We start from the raw sequence: 17,989 nt of genomic DNA, 5'->3' as shown, positions 1-17,989 counted from the left end.
ATGCCTCGTTTGGGATTGTTAAGAGAATCTTGAAGCTGCGTTGAAACTGCATTAAAACTGTTAAGTGTTGAGTTAAGTATTAAATGTTGGGCTCTATTAAAGTCCATTAAATTGAGAAAAATCCTGGAATGTTTTCCTCAAAAATCATAATTTCTTCTCAGCTGAACAAAGAAAGACATCAACATTTTGGATGACATGGTGGTGAGTAAATTATCTGTTTGTTTGTTTTTAAAACAAAATGGCTTTTCTGTTTCATAAAAGATTCTTAGTAGTAAAAAAAGTTCATAAGATTATAAAATGGTATTAGAGAAATTGTTCTTCTAAGATGCTTTCACTGAATTCTTTAACCCCTTAGCATTCTTGTAAAAGGCTAAAAAAATACAGAGCACGGCAGGTCACCCCTTGGAGAAAAGAAAACAAGACCCGGCAAATCCATGATCACGGTTTTGTAATTCGTCCCATCAGTTTATAACTCTTACTCACAGATTATTAAACGATTCCCTCAGGGCTCCATAAAAAACACATGAAACACCTGCTGTGTTGATTGTATCTTAAAAGGGTTTACATCATTCGAATCACAAGAATCTCAGCTTTCCAAAAATATGTGGCATGCTTTTTGTTTGTTGAGTTATTTAACTAGCAAAAAATGCAGTGTTCCTCCCACGATACATTGGAACTGGAAGGGGTTCAAGGAATCAAAATGTTTCTTCTATAGACCCTTTTACAGCCCACGTCACTGTGACGCCACCGCTCTAGCTGGAGGCAAAAAATAAGTAGGAACTCATAGCCGGCGCGCTAAAAGTTTGAGTTTTTGACTTTAAAATGTCATCTCATTGTGTTTTTGGCTGCCAGATTAGAAGGAACAGCACTTTTGGTTCAAAAATAAAGTTTTACCAGATCCCGGCAGACATTTCTTCACAGAAATCAAGAAGACGATTGTGGTTGAATGCAATACGGCGCACAGACTAGACGGAGACGATCATAAATAATACTCGTGTTTGCAGTGCACACTTCATATCAGGTAAAATAATCTATGCATATGTACTGTTGTGTTGGTTTTATCTAGTACAAATCAGCAAGTTTCTGTTTTATTGGTGAAAAGTCGCCAACCGCGCTATTGTTTAGCTTAAATGTTAAACAAACATACAGCGATAGATGTGTATGCCATCGTTTGAATAGTCTCTTAAAATAATCCACATTGCTAATCATAGTTAGCCCAGTGATACGTTACATAAGACAGTAAGCCTAGACAAAATTACCCAAATTCACCTGAAAGTAATTCATATGTTGTCTATGAAATATCTAAAACCTGGTTAAAATCGCAAGAGTTAATTTACAAAAATACCTGTCACGGTCCCGCAGAATCAGTGACTGTACATATTCGGACAGATCCGAAACTAATTCTGCATCCATGTTTAATAAGCTTGTAACATAGCCTCTGCGGCTCTTTCTGCCTCCAGCTAAGCCCCGCCCACACAAATACGTCACAATGTTTACCAACTGTAAAAGGGTCTTATGGCATCGCTGTGAAGAAACTTAAAAGCACCTTTATTTTTAATAAAGTTAAATACTAAACCAAACTATACAAATATAGAGCTATAAAATCAGATTGTGTCTTAATTAGGTATTACTTTCATCTCGGATATTCCTCCCAAATTTCTAAGGATGATACAACTAGAAATAAGACAAATTAAATGATACAATAAAAGAGACATCATTTGTGATTTTAAATTTATCAAATCCTGTCCAGAAGTTTGAATCCTACAAGAAAGCAAACCTGTAATTCCAGACTAAATCTGAGGCGAAAGGTGTTCTAGAGATCATCTTGTTGGAAAAGAGATGTTTTAGTGTGTGTTAACTCAAGCCAGGCATCTCTGAACAAAGTGAGGACAGTCAAGATAACACGAGATTAATCAGGTGTTTAGTGTGCTGAGAGAGAGAGAGAGAGAGAGAGAGAGAGAGAGAGAGAGAGAGAGAGAGAGAGAGAGAGAGAGAGAGAGAGAGAGAGAGAGAGAGAGAGAGAGAGAGAGAGAGAGAGGAGAGTCTGAACAGACACAGTGCTCTCTGAGATTTATTCTTAATGTGATTAAGAAATGCTTTTGAAGAAAAACTAGCCAGTCAGCCGATTACATTACTGAGAGCTGCATGATGAGGCTGCATCGATCTACAATAACTGACTGTACACCATAACCCTATATTAAAAGTAACCAGAGTTGGAGGGATAAAAGAAGATGAGAGTGGACATTAAAATGTATGGGTAGGTGAAAGATACAGTAGTGTGTTGTCAGTGCATACATGAATTTATTTTGGGCTCAATCTCACAAACCTGTCAAAATGAGTTATATTTAAAATATATATAAATATTAAATATTAAAATGGAAAAATAATATTATGATGTATTGCATAGTTTTTATGATAATTAGGCAATTTTTTCTTAATTCTCATTATGTGAGAATAGGGTGATGTGATGTAATTTTTACATGATGATTATTAATATTTACACTTGTTGTTTAATATACAAATATTTATTCTTGGCACAAGGCTAACAAATATTGAATGCCAATAATGTTGTGCAATAACATTTGCTAATTAAGGTTGTAATTTAGCACCCTATAATGTTCAACCTCGAACATATTAAATTGTGAAAAATGCCCTCATGATTATTATTTATTAAATCAATGACATCAATTACACACAAAAAAAAACGACAGAGAGCTGGACTCACAGGTGTCAGATTTGAGCAGACTGTTGGTGCTGCGGAAGTACTGGGGGTTCTCGATGACGGGAATCTTGGTCATCCCGATGATGACGGCGTCTGCGTTCATGTCAGAGGATGAGGGCGTGTTGGATCCGTTGGACACATGATGAAGAGGGCTGGCAGAGTCATCATCATTACTAATGACTGAGGATGCACCTGTGTCAACAAGAAGCACACATTACCATATTTAAAATTTACTGTTTTAAATATTTGATGCAGATTTAAAGGTGACATAGAATGATTGAACGGGGTATTTATCCTTGTTCTGTGATGTGACATATAGACAAAAAAAATTTTGTTTGGGTCTGTAATGCCTTAGAAGCTTCCTAAAAACCTCTCTCAGATAGCTCTATTAGGGTGGGGGATTTTAAACAAGTGGTTTTGCACCTATTTGGCTCCCCCTACTGGCTTAACTTGCATCTCATTACTGATTGGCTGACTTTGCTGCCACTCAAAAAATGTAGCCAATTATTTTAAAGTGGAGGGGCAGTGAGATGCCTGTGATGTCATAAGCATCAGTTCTTCAGATTGGGCCGTTTTCTGGCTGACATTTCTAAAAGAGGAATTTCTATGAGACTGAGATGTTAAGCATGACTAGCACTTTTTGTATGTTTGTGAATGCGGGTAGACTATCATTATTCAACAAAGACAAGGTAAAAATGGTTTTTCATTCTCTGTCCCCTTTAAACATTATTTTAACATTTATGCATTAAAGCGTTCATTTAAAACATGTCTCGTTCCATTCAAGGCAGGCTTTTTATCAAGATAATTCATGACGTTTGACCTGCACAAACACTTAAATCACACACACAGTAGATCTTTATTACAGTGCAATAAGGTCTGAACTCATCTTCAAGTTTTACCAATAAAAAAAGTAAAACAGCAAAAATATGATGTAAAATCAATAAACAAATTCATGCTGTCATTAAAGCAAATGTAAATGTTTTAGTTAAACGTTTATTAATTGTTATGTTGGTAATATAATTTGTAATAGAAAAGCTTGTATTAAATTACAAAAGATTGCAACATAGATTTTCTTTAGTGGTCTCAGACTTTTGGAGCCCATTATACATCCAGAAGTATTGTATAAAGACCATGAAGCATGTTTCCCCTTCACTGAGTCCACATCCATCTGCCATGATACAACATCAGTGTGTAAAATCAATCACTTACGAATTACGATAGGTGCCAGTTTTCTGTTGTCATTGGAAATAAAACACAGCTAACAAAAACAGCTAAAAGAAATGAAGTATGCCAAGAACAACCAAAAAAATTGGACAGAATTATAATCAAAGGGTGCTATTGTTTAGTTTTCATAAAGTATGGCATTTAATATCTATCAGAAAGTTATTCCTAACAAAGAAAGGTTGGCAGTAACGAAATTGCATTTGCGTGAGAGCAAGTCCTTTCGCCTTTGTTATTATTGACCATTACTGATTATTCTAATAAATTTTTGTGTATTTATTGCCAAACTGTGTGTCAATATATTAAATAGTATACACTGTAAAAAATTAGCTGTAATTATACAGCTAGTTGCCAGTTACTTATAGGTGATAAAGACTACAGTAAGTTACTGGCAGCTAGTTGCCAGTAATACACAGTAATACTGTAATTTCTACAAAAAAAATTTACATTGTAAGAATGTACATTATACATTATATATATATATATATATATATATATGGTAAATTAATTAAATTATATTTTTTATTGAACACATGAGCAAAAAATAACTCACCTAATTTAGACTTTGAGTCAAGGGATTGTTTAATGAAAAAGGACAATTTTGTCATCATGTACCCACATAAAGAAAAACATTTTCTCGTTCAGCTGAACACAAGTGAAGATATTTAGAATAATTTTCTAATCAGATCTAAGCATGGCCATTGCCAGGGTTTGAAAATTTGTCCAGGGGTGTTAAGAGTTAATTGCTATCCCAAAGTGGAAAAGTGCACTAAAATAAACTTCGTAGTAAATGTACTATTTTATGCACTAATTTTGGAGTTATAATAAAAATGAGATAAACTTAAAAAGTACTTTAAGTAAGGGATAATGTAGAGGCAGCCGGTAGTTATTGGGAAATAAGCCCCGACAGTGTGATCAGGACCCGACGCGAAGCGGAGGGTCTTGTATCACACTGAAGGGGCTTATTTCCCAATAACTACCGGCTGCCTCTACATTATCCCGCTTATTACACGGCTACCTGCCACATAAGAAAAAAACTGGACATGAATATGAATTTGAAACATTTTATTGGCATATTTGTTTTAAATTAACATTTTTATCCTTCCGCGAAACTTTGCACAGATGCATAAAATGATCGTAATACCTTATTAAGATCCTCTGCTTCATACTTGTCTCCATTTTTTCTCTTTTAACCAGTCTTTGAGAAGTTTTAATGCCCATTCTGTATTTTTTTGTGTGTTGGCTTCGTAGCTGTCATGCTCTATTTTGTCAAGTTCAGTCTCAGTAAGCTCTCTGTGTCTTGTCGTGGTTGTCGAGTGTTTGTCACAAGATGGCGCCAAACAGACAGTAATCTTTATTGATCTTTATTGGCGCGGAGCGATTTTACTCGTGCAAGTAGTCCGGCTATGCGTTATTATTTTGGAGCGGTTATTATTGGAAAAGAACGAACCTGCAAATGTCTCAACTGACCAATCAGAATCAAGCATTCCAGAGAGCCGTGTAATAAGTGTACTTAACTGTGCTATTTTGAGACATCATTTATTTCAATACTATAAATACTATTGTATAATCTTTTAGGTGCATTGAAGTACAACTCAAGAAGAACTATATACTTGTCATTAGTATATTTGTAGTGCACAACAAAATACTTATTTAAATATAGTTTAAGTACATTCAAGTATACTTTATTTTTTTTTCTAGGGCTCTATACCTTGAGTTAATCTTGTTTAGGGGTTGGAGGGTGGGCTTGGCTAGGATGGGTATGGGGGGAGAATATAGGGAGGTGAAGGAAACAGGCATTGCATTATGCAATATTTCATTGTGTCTATTATATATATATTTTTTTCCTTCTTTTTCAATGATAATGACATATAATTATTGTAATGTTTCCCCTTTTTTTCTGTTTCTTTTTCCTTCTTGTAAAGGTGGTGTTGTCACCTCCTACATCACAGTTACAAAATAAATAAAGAATTGATCACAAAAAAGTATACTTTATTTTTACCTGGAATATAATGTATTCTGTCGTAACCTTTGTGCCATTTTAAACTTTGGGTACACACTCTGTCTATATGTTTTGGGGGGTTGGCATTGTTGTATTATTAAATAAATTATTATATCAATGTTGACTTATGGTGTATCATTTATTTATTTTCATGCAACAATGCTTATTATAGCATTATATTAATCGTTTTATAAGCAATAGGCTACATATACAAGAACTTTGTTTAGTACTCTTATTAATGTTTTCAGCATGACTTTGTGAAATGCTAACTCCTAAACTGAATGAAATATAGCCTTCTTCATACCAAATATTTACATATCTGGCATATTTTATTTAAACCAAACTGTACTACATCTTTCAGAGTTATTTTTAATTTGATTTTTAGTTTTTAAAGCATTCCTTAAAATCATAATCATGACGATTATTGCGTGTGTCTCACCGAATTTAGTATAATGTCAGCAATACCCTGCCCATGCTAAAATTATGCCATTTAATTATATTGTAGGTGCTGGTCACCCGGTGTTGCCAGATACAAAAGCCATAAAGAAAAAAATAAGTTCAGACCTTGTCTTTCAGAAATAAATCAGAGACATCGCTAACAGTAACCAGCACATTTTCATAAAGTGTCACATTAATTGCAAAAACATTAAACATTATGTCTAAAAAAGATTTTTCACAATGGGATCTGGCAACACTGCGAATGCTGCACTCGTGGCCGCCAGCGTCTCACAGCTGCTTGAGCCAATCTCCGTCATTTTACTAAACTATACAGTAAACAGTCCAAACTTATTTATATATGCGGATGCCAATATGAGGCGTTTTAAATCACTAATTAGTCATTCAGGGAATTTTATTTTTTATATGAAAAATCTACCGAGGTCCGGACCTCTGTGGCCTCATAGCTGGCTACGGCCATCTGATGCAATATTGACTTCCATAGTAGGAAAAATATGGAAGTGAATGGTGCCTCAGATCTGTTTGGTTACAACATTCTTTAAAATATCTTTATTTCTCTCTCTCTCTCTTCCTCACATACATGACTGTCAACACTGTTACTCACATTGGTAACAGAGTTGAACAGTAACAGTATTGACACTGACTAAGTCAGACAACAGGAAATCATGATCATAATTTTAGCTATAAAGACACTTTTGTACAAAAAAAAAAAATTATATTGTTAGGTCCTGTAACATCTTATGATCCATGACGATGATTACCAATTTTTTTTTAAATAAGGAAAAATATATTATTTTAAAAAAGCTAAAAATATTATGACTGGACACCAAATGCACCTGCAATTATATAACCACCCATAGGTTACATTAACACATCCAGTCAGATTGCCATTTACTAGATCCAGAAAATCGTTTCCAGATTTTGTGCAATATGCATTAGTTGCATAAGAGTTAACCAAAACCAAATCTGTCAGGAATGTGATTCCAGGACCAACAAGGATGTTGATCAATGTTCTACTTGAGGTAATGGTGTTAAACAAATTACAGACATCTCCCACATCATTTATTTCAAGATTGCCTACTGCAAACCATCTCTTTAACAGGGTTGAAAATGAATTAAAACCGGGAACTGACAAAACGTACAGCATTATAAGTTCACCAGTACTGCCTCGGCGGAGGTGCATTAGCCACAGTGATATCTGAGAGAATAAAGCAGGAAATTGGAGCCCGGCCATGTCGTGATGACCCGCCTGATGGCACATGACAGATCGGAGCATTTACTAGAAAACTAAGCATCTTGTTACCGGTACCCCATTAGAAAAGTGTCTCTGAAAATAATGAACAATTTGTTGTATTTACGGCCATTATGGCATCATCTAAAGCGGCAGAAGACACTCAGCTGTATTAATGGGGCAACTGTGCCGATGGCTGAAAGTTATTCGGCCTGGAGGTTTGATAATTGTGTTTGTGGAAACGCATGTACAGTAATTATGTCAAAAGAGTAACAATGTCTCCAAAACAAAATTAAATTGAGGGCAGCCGAAAAGATCAACAGGGACTCTTTTTTTCTTCCATCATGCAAATTTACACCACACGCTGCATCTGCAAAGCCTCCAGCATTGTGGACGACCCCACATACCCTTTACATAAACTCTTCACCCTCCTGCTGTCTGGCAGAAGGTACAGAAGCTTTCGGGCATTTGTGGTCTTTTCCCTCAAGCCATCAGACTTCTCAATACACTATGAATGGACATACAACTACCACACACACACACATATAAGTCGTCACATGCACACACACTTATTACACTCCTAATGCTGTGCTTGGTTTTTATTGTCTTATAATTACATACTGTTAGCACATGTTTGATAATGATAATGAATGAAAAGTTATAAATATTTGCGTTTCACAAAAACAATAAGACACCCAATGGTGTGTGTTTTAAATATATTCAGTCACTAACAGTGCTGTTTAGCCATTACTATATTCAAGCAAAGCCACTTTGTTTATTCGAAAAGGAAATGTACACAGTAAAAATATTTTCAATGCCTAGACGTACAGTAAGTATGCTTTTAATTTGTTTTTACATTTGTACAGTTATATATTGATACACGTACCGTATAGACGCATTTGATTGATTGACCTCAAGTATATAAATACTTGTTTCCGTGCACTCCCTAAAAATCATTGCAAATGGAGTTAAGAGACAAGGGTCACAGGCTGCAGTCTGGTCAAGTGAACAGGGCTAGACAATGAGGGCGAACAGATGAAAGAAGAGACAATCGGAGGTGACCAAGTGACCGGGGGTCCTGACATTACAGCTTATGAGCCTGAGGCGGGCCGACTTTCAAGCTGTTATATTGATTCTCTCTGCTGTTCATGGGATAATTTAATGCTGAAGGCCCACTGAGATACAAGACAGCCTGTGACTTACTGATGTCTTTAAATCTAAATCTACAACTGGCCTGATCAAACATGACCACAATGATTTTTAGCATACACTGTTTTAGCATACAAAGTTAAAACAACATGGTTTTGCAAGTCACTTCTACCTACTTTTTTAAGTTTGGGCTGTGAAAAGTTGACATAACTTATAAAATCAAGTTAAAATGGTTTAAAACATAAAAATATATGTTGATTTGACAAAAATGCTGCATATTTACAATGCATCAATGTACAATAAGGTTGTATTAGTAAACATTAGTAAATGCATTAAAGGTATTGCGGAGGATTTTTTTTCCAGATCATCAAGATTATTTGTCCTACTAGTTGTCAATCGGGAGTGTTGCGCAATTGCATTTTTTTTCAAAAGTGGAGAAGGCGGTTCTTTTCTAAAATTCGAGAAAATCCTCCGCTACACCTTTAAGTAATATCAACAAACAATAGACAATATAGTTTTCAGCATTTATTAATTCTTGTTAATGTCAGTACAGTTAAGGGGCGTTTACATTATAGCGATAACTATATTAGCATACACATCGCCGGACGATAACTTTATGCTAATTCGCTCATGCGCGTGGCAATCACTTGCCTTTTAATGACATTAACTATTGGGTGATTCTCGCGCAATTAGACTTATGAGGTGTCATGAAACATTTTGATAAAAAAGTGGCAAAGTAAGAATATCAAAATACAGTTACAAACATCTCTTACAAACCAATTTGACTGGATTTGGGTTCTTTGACATGGAAATATTTATAATTAAAAAATCTAAAAAAGAAAAAGCTTCAGTGCATGTTATACTATAAACATTTACAGTAAAGAAACATGTGATATTTGATGATCATTGGTAAATGTAGAGACAATAATAAGGAATATAAATGTGTCCAAGACCAATTTTCTCATCCTCCGCAACAATTTTCAATCATTGTTCAAGCCCTCAAGGAACTAACATTTTAAAAAAATGTTGGAAGTGACAAAATTGACTGTGACACTCAAGATAAGCAGTTCTTATTTTTTCTCTCCAGATAAAAGTTGAAATTTTGTTTTTCATAATAGACAACTTTTTAGTTCTCATTACCGAAACACGAGTTTGTAAATGCATATTTAATGTAATATCATGTTGTGGTAATCATAATTTTTGATAATGGTAATCAAAAAAACGTAAATAATTCTATAGGAAATATTTTTTAAATCCTTTAAAAATAATGATTATAGTAAGTTCAGACCTTAATCTTAAATGTTCAAAAAAAGGGGCTTTTTAAATATTCTGATTCTGGACACCTTCTAAGTCTGGATTTTGTGAGAATCACCCTATTGCATATTTTCTGTAATAAAAACTTTAGCAAATGTCATCGAATATGTAAATATGCTGTTCTTGTTGCATTTACACAGCTGGCATAGATGTCCTCAACACGCCGCGTTTCGCATAACTCTAAACTGTAAATCTAAATCTAGTTTGTGTAATCTAATATCTTACCTTTTGGTGTAGGCAATGTGGTAGAAAAAAAACATTTTGTAGTGAATTTCATAGCAACCTGAGGTAACCTTAATTTTATGTTATAGATTTCAGCAACGAGCTTCTCCACTGTCATTTCAAATGCGCATGCGTTTGAAGTTCAAATAGATTTGATTGACTGTCAATGGTTTATAGTTCATCAGGTGGGGGACAAATTGCTCAGAAAGTGATCCCAACAATATCGTTCATTGTATCGACATTATACATGGGTACCAAAGACGCCACTTCCGCCATGCCCGCCGCCATATTTGTGTCCGTCTTGGCAGCGAACATAGCATATCGTATATCAAATTTATTAGTTTTATTGAGCGCTTACCAGATACAAAATTCTGATTGTACAATCTGAAGTTAGATATCGGCTGCCAGCCAGTCTCTCCAGTTGTTCACGATCGTGCATTCTTTGTCATATTTTGAATTAAATATTAATGTAATATTAATAAAATATTTATAATATTTGACAGCTGTATATGTCAATTAAAAAACTTATTCAATTAAACAACTTAATTTGATCTGCAACTATATTTTTTATCGTTATAATGTAAAGGGCCCTTTTTTTATGTTATTTCATGTTGCAATAACTCATTTTAACCGATACAAATATACAGTATTAGTAAATGTTAAAATTAACATGAACTAAGATTAGTAAATGCTGTAAAAGTATTGCTTATTGTTAATTCATGTTAGCTAATGCATTAAAGGCAGGGTGCATGATTTTTAACAAAACAGGGAGTAGGGCTAACTACCAAAACACTTGTAGCCAATCAGCAGTAAGGGGCGTGGTGATATCAAAAGAAGGTCCAGATTCTATTGGGGTAGGGATGTGTTTGTTTTGGTGATTTCAAATATCCACACTGGCTTTCAGAGATCATGCACCCCACCTTTAACTAATTGCTAACCTTATTTTTAAGTTTTACCAGTTAATAATATAAGTGTAACAAAAGACTGAAAAAAACAGGAAAAACTTTGATTTACAACTAATAACAGTGAATTTCAATCAAACATAAGCATCACGCTATTTTCTCTTTTTATTCTGATTGGTCAAGACATACCGAGTTATTTCCTGATAACACATCCATCATCCGGGTACTATGATCGTTCATCTTGACCGGTGATACAGTACATCACTCTGCTATCTCTTCTCATCCCAACATAAACAATTCTGGAGCCCATAAATTTAATTTCGTGTCCACTATTCCAGTGACCTGAGATGCTGGGATAGGCCCCAGAGCCCCCATTGCTGTTTAGGTTAACTATAGACCGGACACAGTCTGGCTATGAGTAACTCACTTTAAGCCAAAATAAACTCGAATTTGGACACATGTAGTTTTTTCCTAAATATTTTTCCATCCTGAGAGCACTGTCAACAGTGATTACAAGGTGTTTGGTTTCATTTATTTATTTCATATATTTTTTGGGCTATGGTTAGACATCTATAAAACTGACAGCTCAAATTATACCTTGCTTTAGCCTAGACGTCTGGGCTGTGTGTGCTATTAGACGTCTTGGCAAAGCAAAATTGCTTGAGAGGACAAGCAAGTTCGGAGGATTATTTGATCACATGGCGAGCAGCCATGTAAACAGTGGGATAATGTACATCCAGGCAGTTATTATCACAAAATAAGCCCCTTTAGGGTGATATAAGAGCCCTGTTGCTTCGTGCCTGCATCCTGATTACCCCGTTGGGGTTCACTTGGGGATAACAACCGACTGGACGTCCAGTACATTATCCACATATAGCCTATATGTGTGTGTTAGGAACACACTTGGTGAGGAAAACTGTATTTACACTTTGGCTAATGGTCTCCTGGAAGAGCCCTTTGTGAATGGATTCAGTTACTCAATTTCGTTTTGAATGATCCTTGAATTAACGTCATCTTCCCGCAATGCCCGTCAAGGGGGTGAAAAAGCGGTTTGGAAATCGCCAACTGTGGCAGGTGAGGTTAGGGGGCGTCCTCTTTCGAAATAGGATAAAAAATGGTATACGACCCTACAAACACATCTGCTTACAGAATGCAATAAGGTAACTAGCTACCTTGTTATTCTGGTTTGTTTCAACTATTGTGAATGAGGTACAGTACTTCGGCTTAGATAGACATTTAGGAGAGAGGCCAAAAAACACAGACACTCAATGAGAATGAAGTGCTCTTGAGCTCATTTAAGCATTGTGTGCGTATCCGGTAAGAAAACCCGGCCACTACTCTTCAACTCTTTATTTCTTTTTGCTAGCAGCGAGGAAGTGATCTATCGATCAAAGGAGTAAACGAGAAGAGATGGATAGATGGACGGATAGATGGATGGATGGATGAGGGGTGGGAAGCAATGAACGATGAGTGAGGGAAGCAGCGGGCAGATTGTTTTCAGGATTGGATTTCGGTAACACAGCAATACAGACCGGGACCTCTCTGCTGAGCTCTCGAAAAGTCAAGCAGGCACTCGGAGAGGAAAATATCATATTCCCAAAAATAACAGAGATTGATTATTTTTCTCTGTTTTAATGTCTGATGCTATTTTTAAAGGCAGAAATGCTCTCGCCATCTCGTATGACAGTAAAATGCTTGCCACTTTCCTTCTGGAGACCCCAAGGTGACAGGAAGTTCGCGTAACATTAGTATGCACATAATCTTTGCGGCTCGGGTTTACATTTGTGTTTTTGCTGACTTGAATCTTCAGTCCCTATTAAATAAAGTACAAAAATTGAAAACGTGGAAATCACAGCATAGTGCACAGCATATAATGCATACTGGTTGATATATGAAACAGTAGGCATTGTGCAATTAGTATTTTTGAAAACAAGCGCTTGTAAGCAGCATCCAGTTATCATTCAGAAATAATTTTGCATTATGAATATGTTTGCATGTATTGTTTAGGCAGTTGGATTACCAAACATAGTCTAAAAAACACAGGTGGTTCATCACTTCTGGATCACTCCTCTCACTGGAAATAGATGAAGTGAATTGCATTATGGGATTGTACACTGTCGGAAATAAAGGTACAAAAACTGTCTAAGGGATGGTTCCTTTCGAAAAGATCCTAATATACCATTTAGGTACCTCTGAGGTACTAATACACCCTGTAGGTACAAGGATTAAACAAAAAGATCCTTCATAGCCTCGGTTATCCCAAGATTCATTGCACGCCTGTCATATCTATGACTAGATATTTTAAAATAAACATTTAAAACCTTAGTTAAATAAAAGTTTTTTTTCTCGCAAAGAAAGGTTGGTGTTTTAGTATGAATATTAGATTTTTGCTATCACTTTTATATTTTTTTTAAGGTTGGTTAATTAGATAAACTGTTGCTTAGTTTAATCTATATCAGGGTCAGTGACAAAAACGATTTGGCAAGATGAGAAATTCAAAAATCTTTTAAAAAACTTGCTTTAAAAGCATGCATCAGGTTTATTTCAATGCACATAGTGTATTTTTGTTAATTTTATGCAATAAAAAGTTACATTTGCAGCATTTTTATGAAAGTTAAGACTTAATGGACCTGAAAATGTCAAATGGTGTAACCGCCAATTGCGCCAAAGATTGAGAAATATAAAATATTGTATCCACCTTGATGGCATGTAAACGTAATCATTAAAAAATATAATTTTATTAATTATGTTTAAATAAAGCAATAAACCCCAAGAAGCACTGGGTTACCAGTGCATTTTATAACAGCTAAGGGGCGTTGTTAGGGTTACCCTAATCCCCCTTAGCTGTTATAAAATGCACTGTAACCCCACTGCTTCGAGGGGGTTTATTGCGTTTATAAAACGGTTACTTCATATGCATAACGTTAGTGGGATTTTATAAAATAAAACACAAATAAGCTGTAATTATCTTAAGAATGATCTTCTTTAAATAAACATAAAATATCAAATGAAAGAACAGACCATCCGCTTTCAAACAAAAACAAACAAAAAAACGTTTCATCCTACCTTCATTTGTTCTCTTATCACCTCTCAAATTTTTTAGCTAAAAGTGGAGATAATTCCATTTTTGTGAATAACTTTTGTAAGAGATCAGATTCAAAGCCATCAAAACTTACACGCTGTGTTTTCAGTGTTGAGTGAATGCGTCAGTGTTTAATTTGGGTAAGATCGCCACCCAGTGGATAATAGCGGACGTATGAACTTGACTTATAAACTCCTCAGAGAACGTTTTCTCTTTATTGACGAGATGATTCAACAATATTTATTGACATTTATCCGGATTTCGCCATTAATTGTGCAATTGTAGACAAATTAAAAATATGATTAAAGACACTGGTGTTTATTTTCATAAATCAGTACGCAGCAACAGTGGCGCAGTGATACTTATGTAATGTGGTCTGAACCGTGAGGTTACCGGTGTATTTTATCACGGTTTAGAACGCGTTTCAACCAATCAGAATGAAGAACCAGAACTGCCCGTTTTATAATGTTCAATATTTGTCCTGACTTATGCTGAAAAAAGCTCTGTTTTCTAAATAATCTTTGACAAATGATGTCAAAATGTATGTAAAAAATCATAAAACACTTAACTAGATAATTATATTTTATTCCACTGAATATATTTATATTTTAATTAAAAAAAATAGTAGTTACACCAATTGAAACAGACCGGTTACACCACATTGAAATTTTTGCAATTATCCCCCAAATATTCTTTTAAAATAAAATAAAACCAGAAATTTTAGACTTGGTCCTCAAAAAAAAAAAATGTATGCAAGTAATTTGCAAATTTACTTTGAAATTTTAACCCTTTACATTTAATTCAACCATACAGACACAAAATAATTAAAGTCACGTCATTGACCCATCAACATGTTTATATTTAATTCTTAAAAGTCAGAAAGGTATCTGCTGTGTCCCGCTGAAGTCTTCGAAGGTTCCAGCCTATCGCCTGTTGTTATATCCTGCACATTTTTCCAAATCTATTAGGCCATTTGGGTATTCTGTCTTATTCAGGACACAGCCCAGAATTCCCTTATGAGCTTTTTCCTTTGAACAAATATGTCCAATGAAAACACAGATGGACGTGGTAATCTGAAAGCAAACTTTCTAAATCATAAACTATCCCTTCTGTTCAAACATAAAATAACAGGAATGTCGCACTTAAGTCTTTCAGCAAAAGTGACATTGGTCATTATTTTCTTAGCAGAGCATTGCCTGAATCATGTCACTCAACATGTTTACTGTTTGTTAGGTAAACACTCGTAGCCCAAAGGTGAAAAGTTAGGATGGAGAATGTTTTGGGGATTGTATTTAGGGAGTTGAGAGATTTGGATCCAACCCTTCATATCAACACAAAACACTTTGGATACTTTCAGGCTTTAGAGAAAAAGAAAAATATTTGCTGTAAAGAGACAGGGGTCAGAAGAGGGACTATGGCTTTTAGGAATGAATAAAGAAAGGGTGGCAATCAAACTAAAATTACGGAGGAGTGGCCAATGGGCTGCCCAGCAGGTTTTTGTACACAATACAACACATAATGTTTCTCTGTTTATTTTTTGCCTGGCCTACCATACATATTTTTCTAGCCTAATTTGTGTCAATGACAGCAGGGGTCTAATAATGGTGCTTGCCAAAAAGCATTCCTAATGTTTTATAACATGTTGCTATGTAGTTGCTAGGCATTTTGGGTGGTTTCTCATTGACCCAAACCACGGATTCTCTATGATTCTTTGGTCTCAGGTTCTTCCTGCACAATAATAACTTTTCCTCAACATGCCACACAAATTGAAGTAGGCTACCATTAACTTCTGTGGCACAAACAGTTAGACGTCAAAGTATGATCAATAGCAATGCTTGCCTTAGCAAACACCACGAATAATATATATATATAGACAAACAGACAATGATGAATTGTCTAGACACAAAACATGGATCTCTTTTTTCTGCAAGCTAAACACAAAGGTCTGAGCCACAAAGTAAATGCCATACTGAGGTGAGTCTGGTGGTGATGTTGTATAAAAATGAGCTCACTTTAAAACAGCTGCAACCATAGTATTACCAAACAATGCTGCAAACGTGTGTCTGCTATATCACACTGTATTCACTTTAAAATCTGGTTGTTGTGTGTGTGAGACAGATTAAGAAAAGAGTAGGAGAAAGGGGGGCAAAAGAGGAAATTCTTCCACCTCCTCCACTTTGGGACATGAGATGGATTGCTTTTCTCTATGCAAGGCAGGTTTACTGTTTGGCTGACTGAACCGACGGTGTCTGGAGACAAGAAAGCAGCACTGTGTTATTCAAAGTAATGCATTTTATTAAATGCAGCACTGTCTCTTGTTTTCAAGAGATCTTGATTTTTTTGCTATTCTTTCTGAAAAAACAATAAATTGTATTTTGTATCCCTAGAAGGGTTGTGGTTATTAATCTATAAAACATAAACAGTCAACAACTTATAGATAAAATCATTTAGGAATAAAATGACGACTACAAGAAGGCATCTGTACATGTGCAGTTAAACATTTCACATTACTTACGTTAATAAAGTACTTCGCTTATATTTTATGTAACAAAATATACAAATTTGTATATGGACAGTCAAGCAATAAAACAATTACAAAAAATGTAAAAACCCTGTGGCTGTATTTTCAGTCAATTCGAAACAGCTGTAATGAGATTTCTAAACGAAACAGGATATTTGACAAAAAAAAAAGAAAAGGTTTGGATCACAATGTGCATCTAAAAAAAATTAAAGGATAGTTGTTTCAGATGCGAAGAAAGTTATTACATTTTAATGAGAGATTAGAAAAACACTATTTGTTTTCTTCCTGTGCAACATTCCAGGTCAGTTTAGATTTCCGTGTTGAATCAAACAAAGCCGACTCGGGACACATCAGCTTTTCCATAAAAGAGAATCGAAAAGTAAATGGCAATAAAGTAATGAAGGGTATAACAAGACGTTTTGTACCTTACATCATCACAGTTTTATGTGTTGCACATATGCGTGAATGTCTGTTTTTATCCTGTCCAAATCTTTCTGGTTCATCTGTCAGTATGCTATCTGGTCATTAAATGTGTGAACAGGGCCCATCTGGCATGATTCATTTATGAGCGACTCCATTTGGGAGCAATCTCTCCTTCTCTCGTATGCATGGAGGAGTCCTTTGCCTACTGACACAGATTTAACTCCCGAACCCCACTGATGGATTCACCCATTTATTCCACTCAGGAAAACTATGTGACCTGGTCACGCTATTCCCCCATTGCACACTGGGTTAGACTAAGCGGGAGGGGCTAAAAGAACCATTTCTCCCGCAACAACCAATAAGAGTTGTCTAAAGTCAGATATGTCAGTACAATTGGCTACATGGCTGGACAAGTTGCAGGTGAGGTCAGTCATAAACCTCATTGCCTTTGCAAAAAAGGTCGGCAAAATTCTTGCTCCGTTTCGGTTGGATGCGACCACAGTCATTGTTATCTTGCCACAACCTCGACAGGAACATTGTGAAATAAAACAAAACCTAAAATAACAAAACAAACACAACAAAACATACAAAACACAACACAACATTAATATTCAGTATCAAACAAAAATGAAATCCACAACACAGAAAAGTAACTCATATATTTAATAATAAACAAATTATTTCAAATTATAAACAAATAAATGAGGGAAAAATAATTACTTTTCTTTCTACGCAAACTTAAAG

At 35.3% G+C, this 17,989-nt stretch overlaps 1 protein-coding gene across 2 annotated transcripts in view; it reads right to left on the bottom strand.

Moving 5' to 3' along the window:
* ntrk2a (neurotrophic tyrosine kinase, receptor, type 2a) overlaps window positions 1–17,989 on the bottom strand; it is a 52,743-nt gene that overhangs the window by 13,839 nt on the left and 20,915 nt on the right. For both annotated transcript variants that reach the window (XM_065247718.2, XM_065247719.2), the window contains one exon: window positions 2,726–2,914. In XM_065247718.2, coding sequence (XP_065103790.1) covers window positions 2,726–2,914 — 189 coding nt within the window. The remainder of the gene's footprint in view (window positions 1–2,725; window positions 2,915–17,989) is intronic.

The sequence above is a fragment of the Paramisgurnus dabryanus genome, chromosome 11, assembly GCF_030506205.2.
Source record: "Paramisgurnus dabryanus chromosome 11, PD_genome_1.1, whole genome shotgun sequence".
Lineage (NCBI taxonomy): Eukaryota > Metazoa > Chordata > Actinopteri > Cypriniformes > Cobitidae > Paramisgurnus > Paramisgurnus dabryanus.
This window is presented reverse-complemented; position numbering and strand designations above follow the sequence as displayed.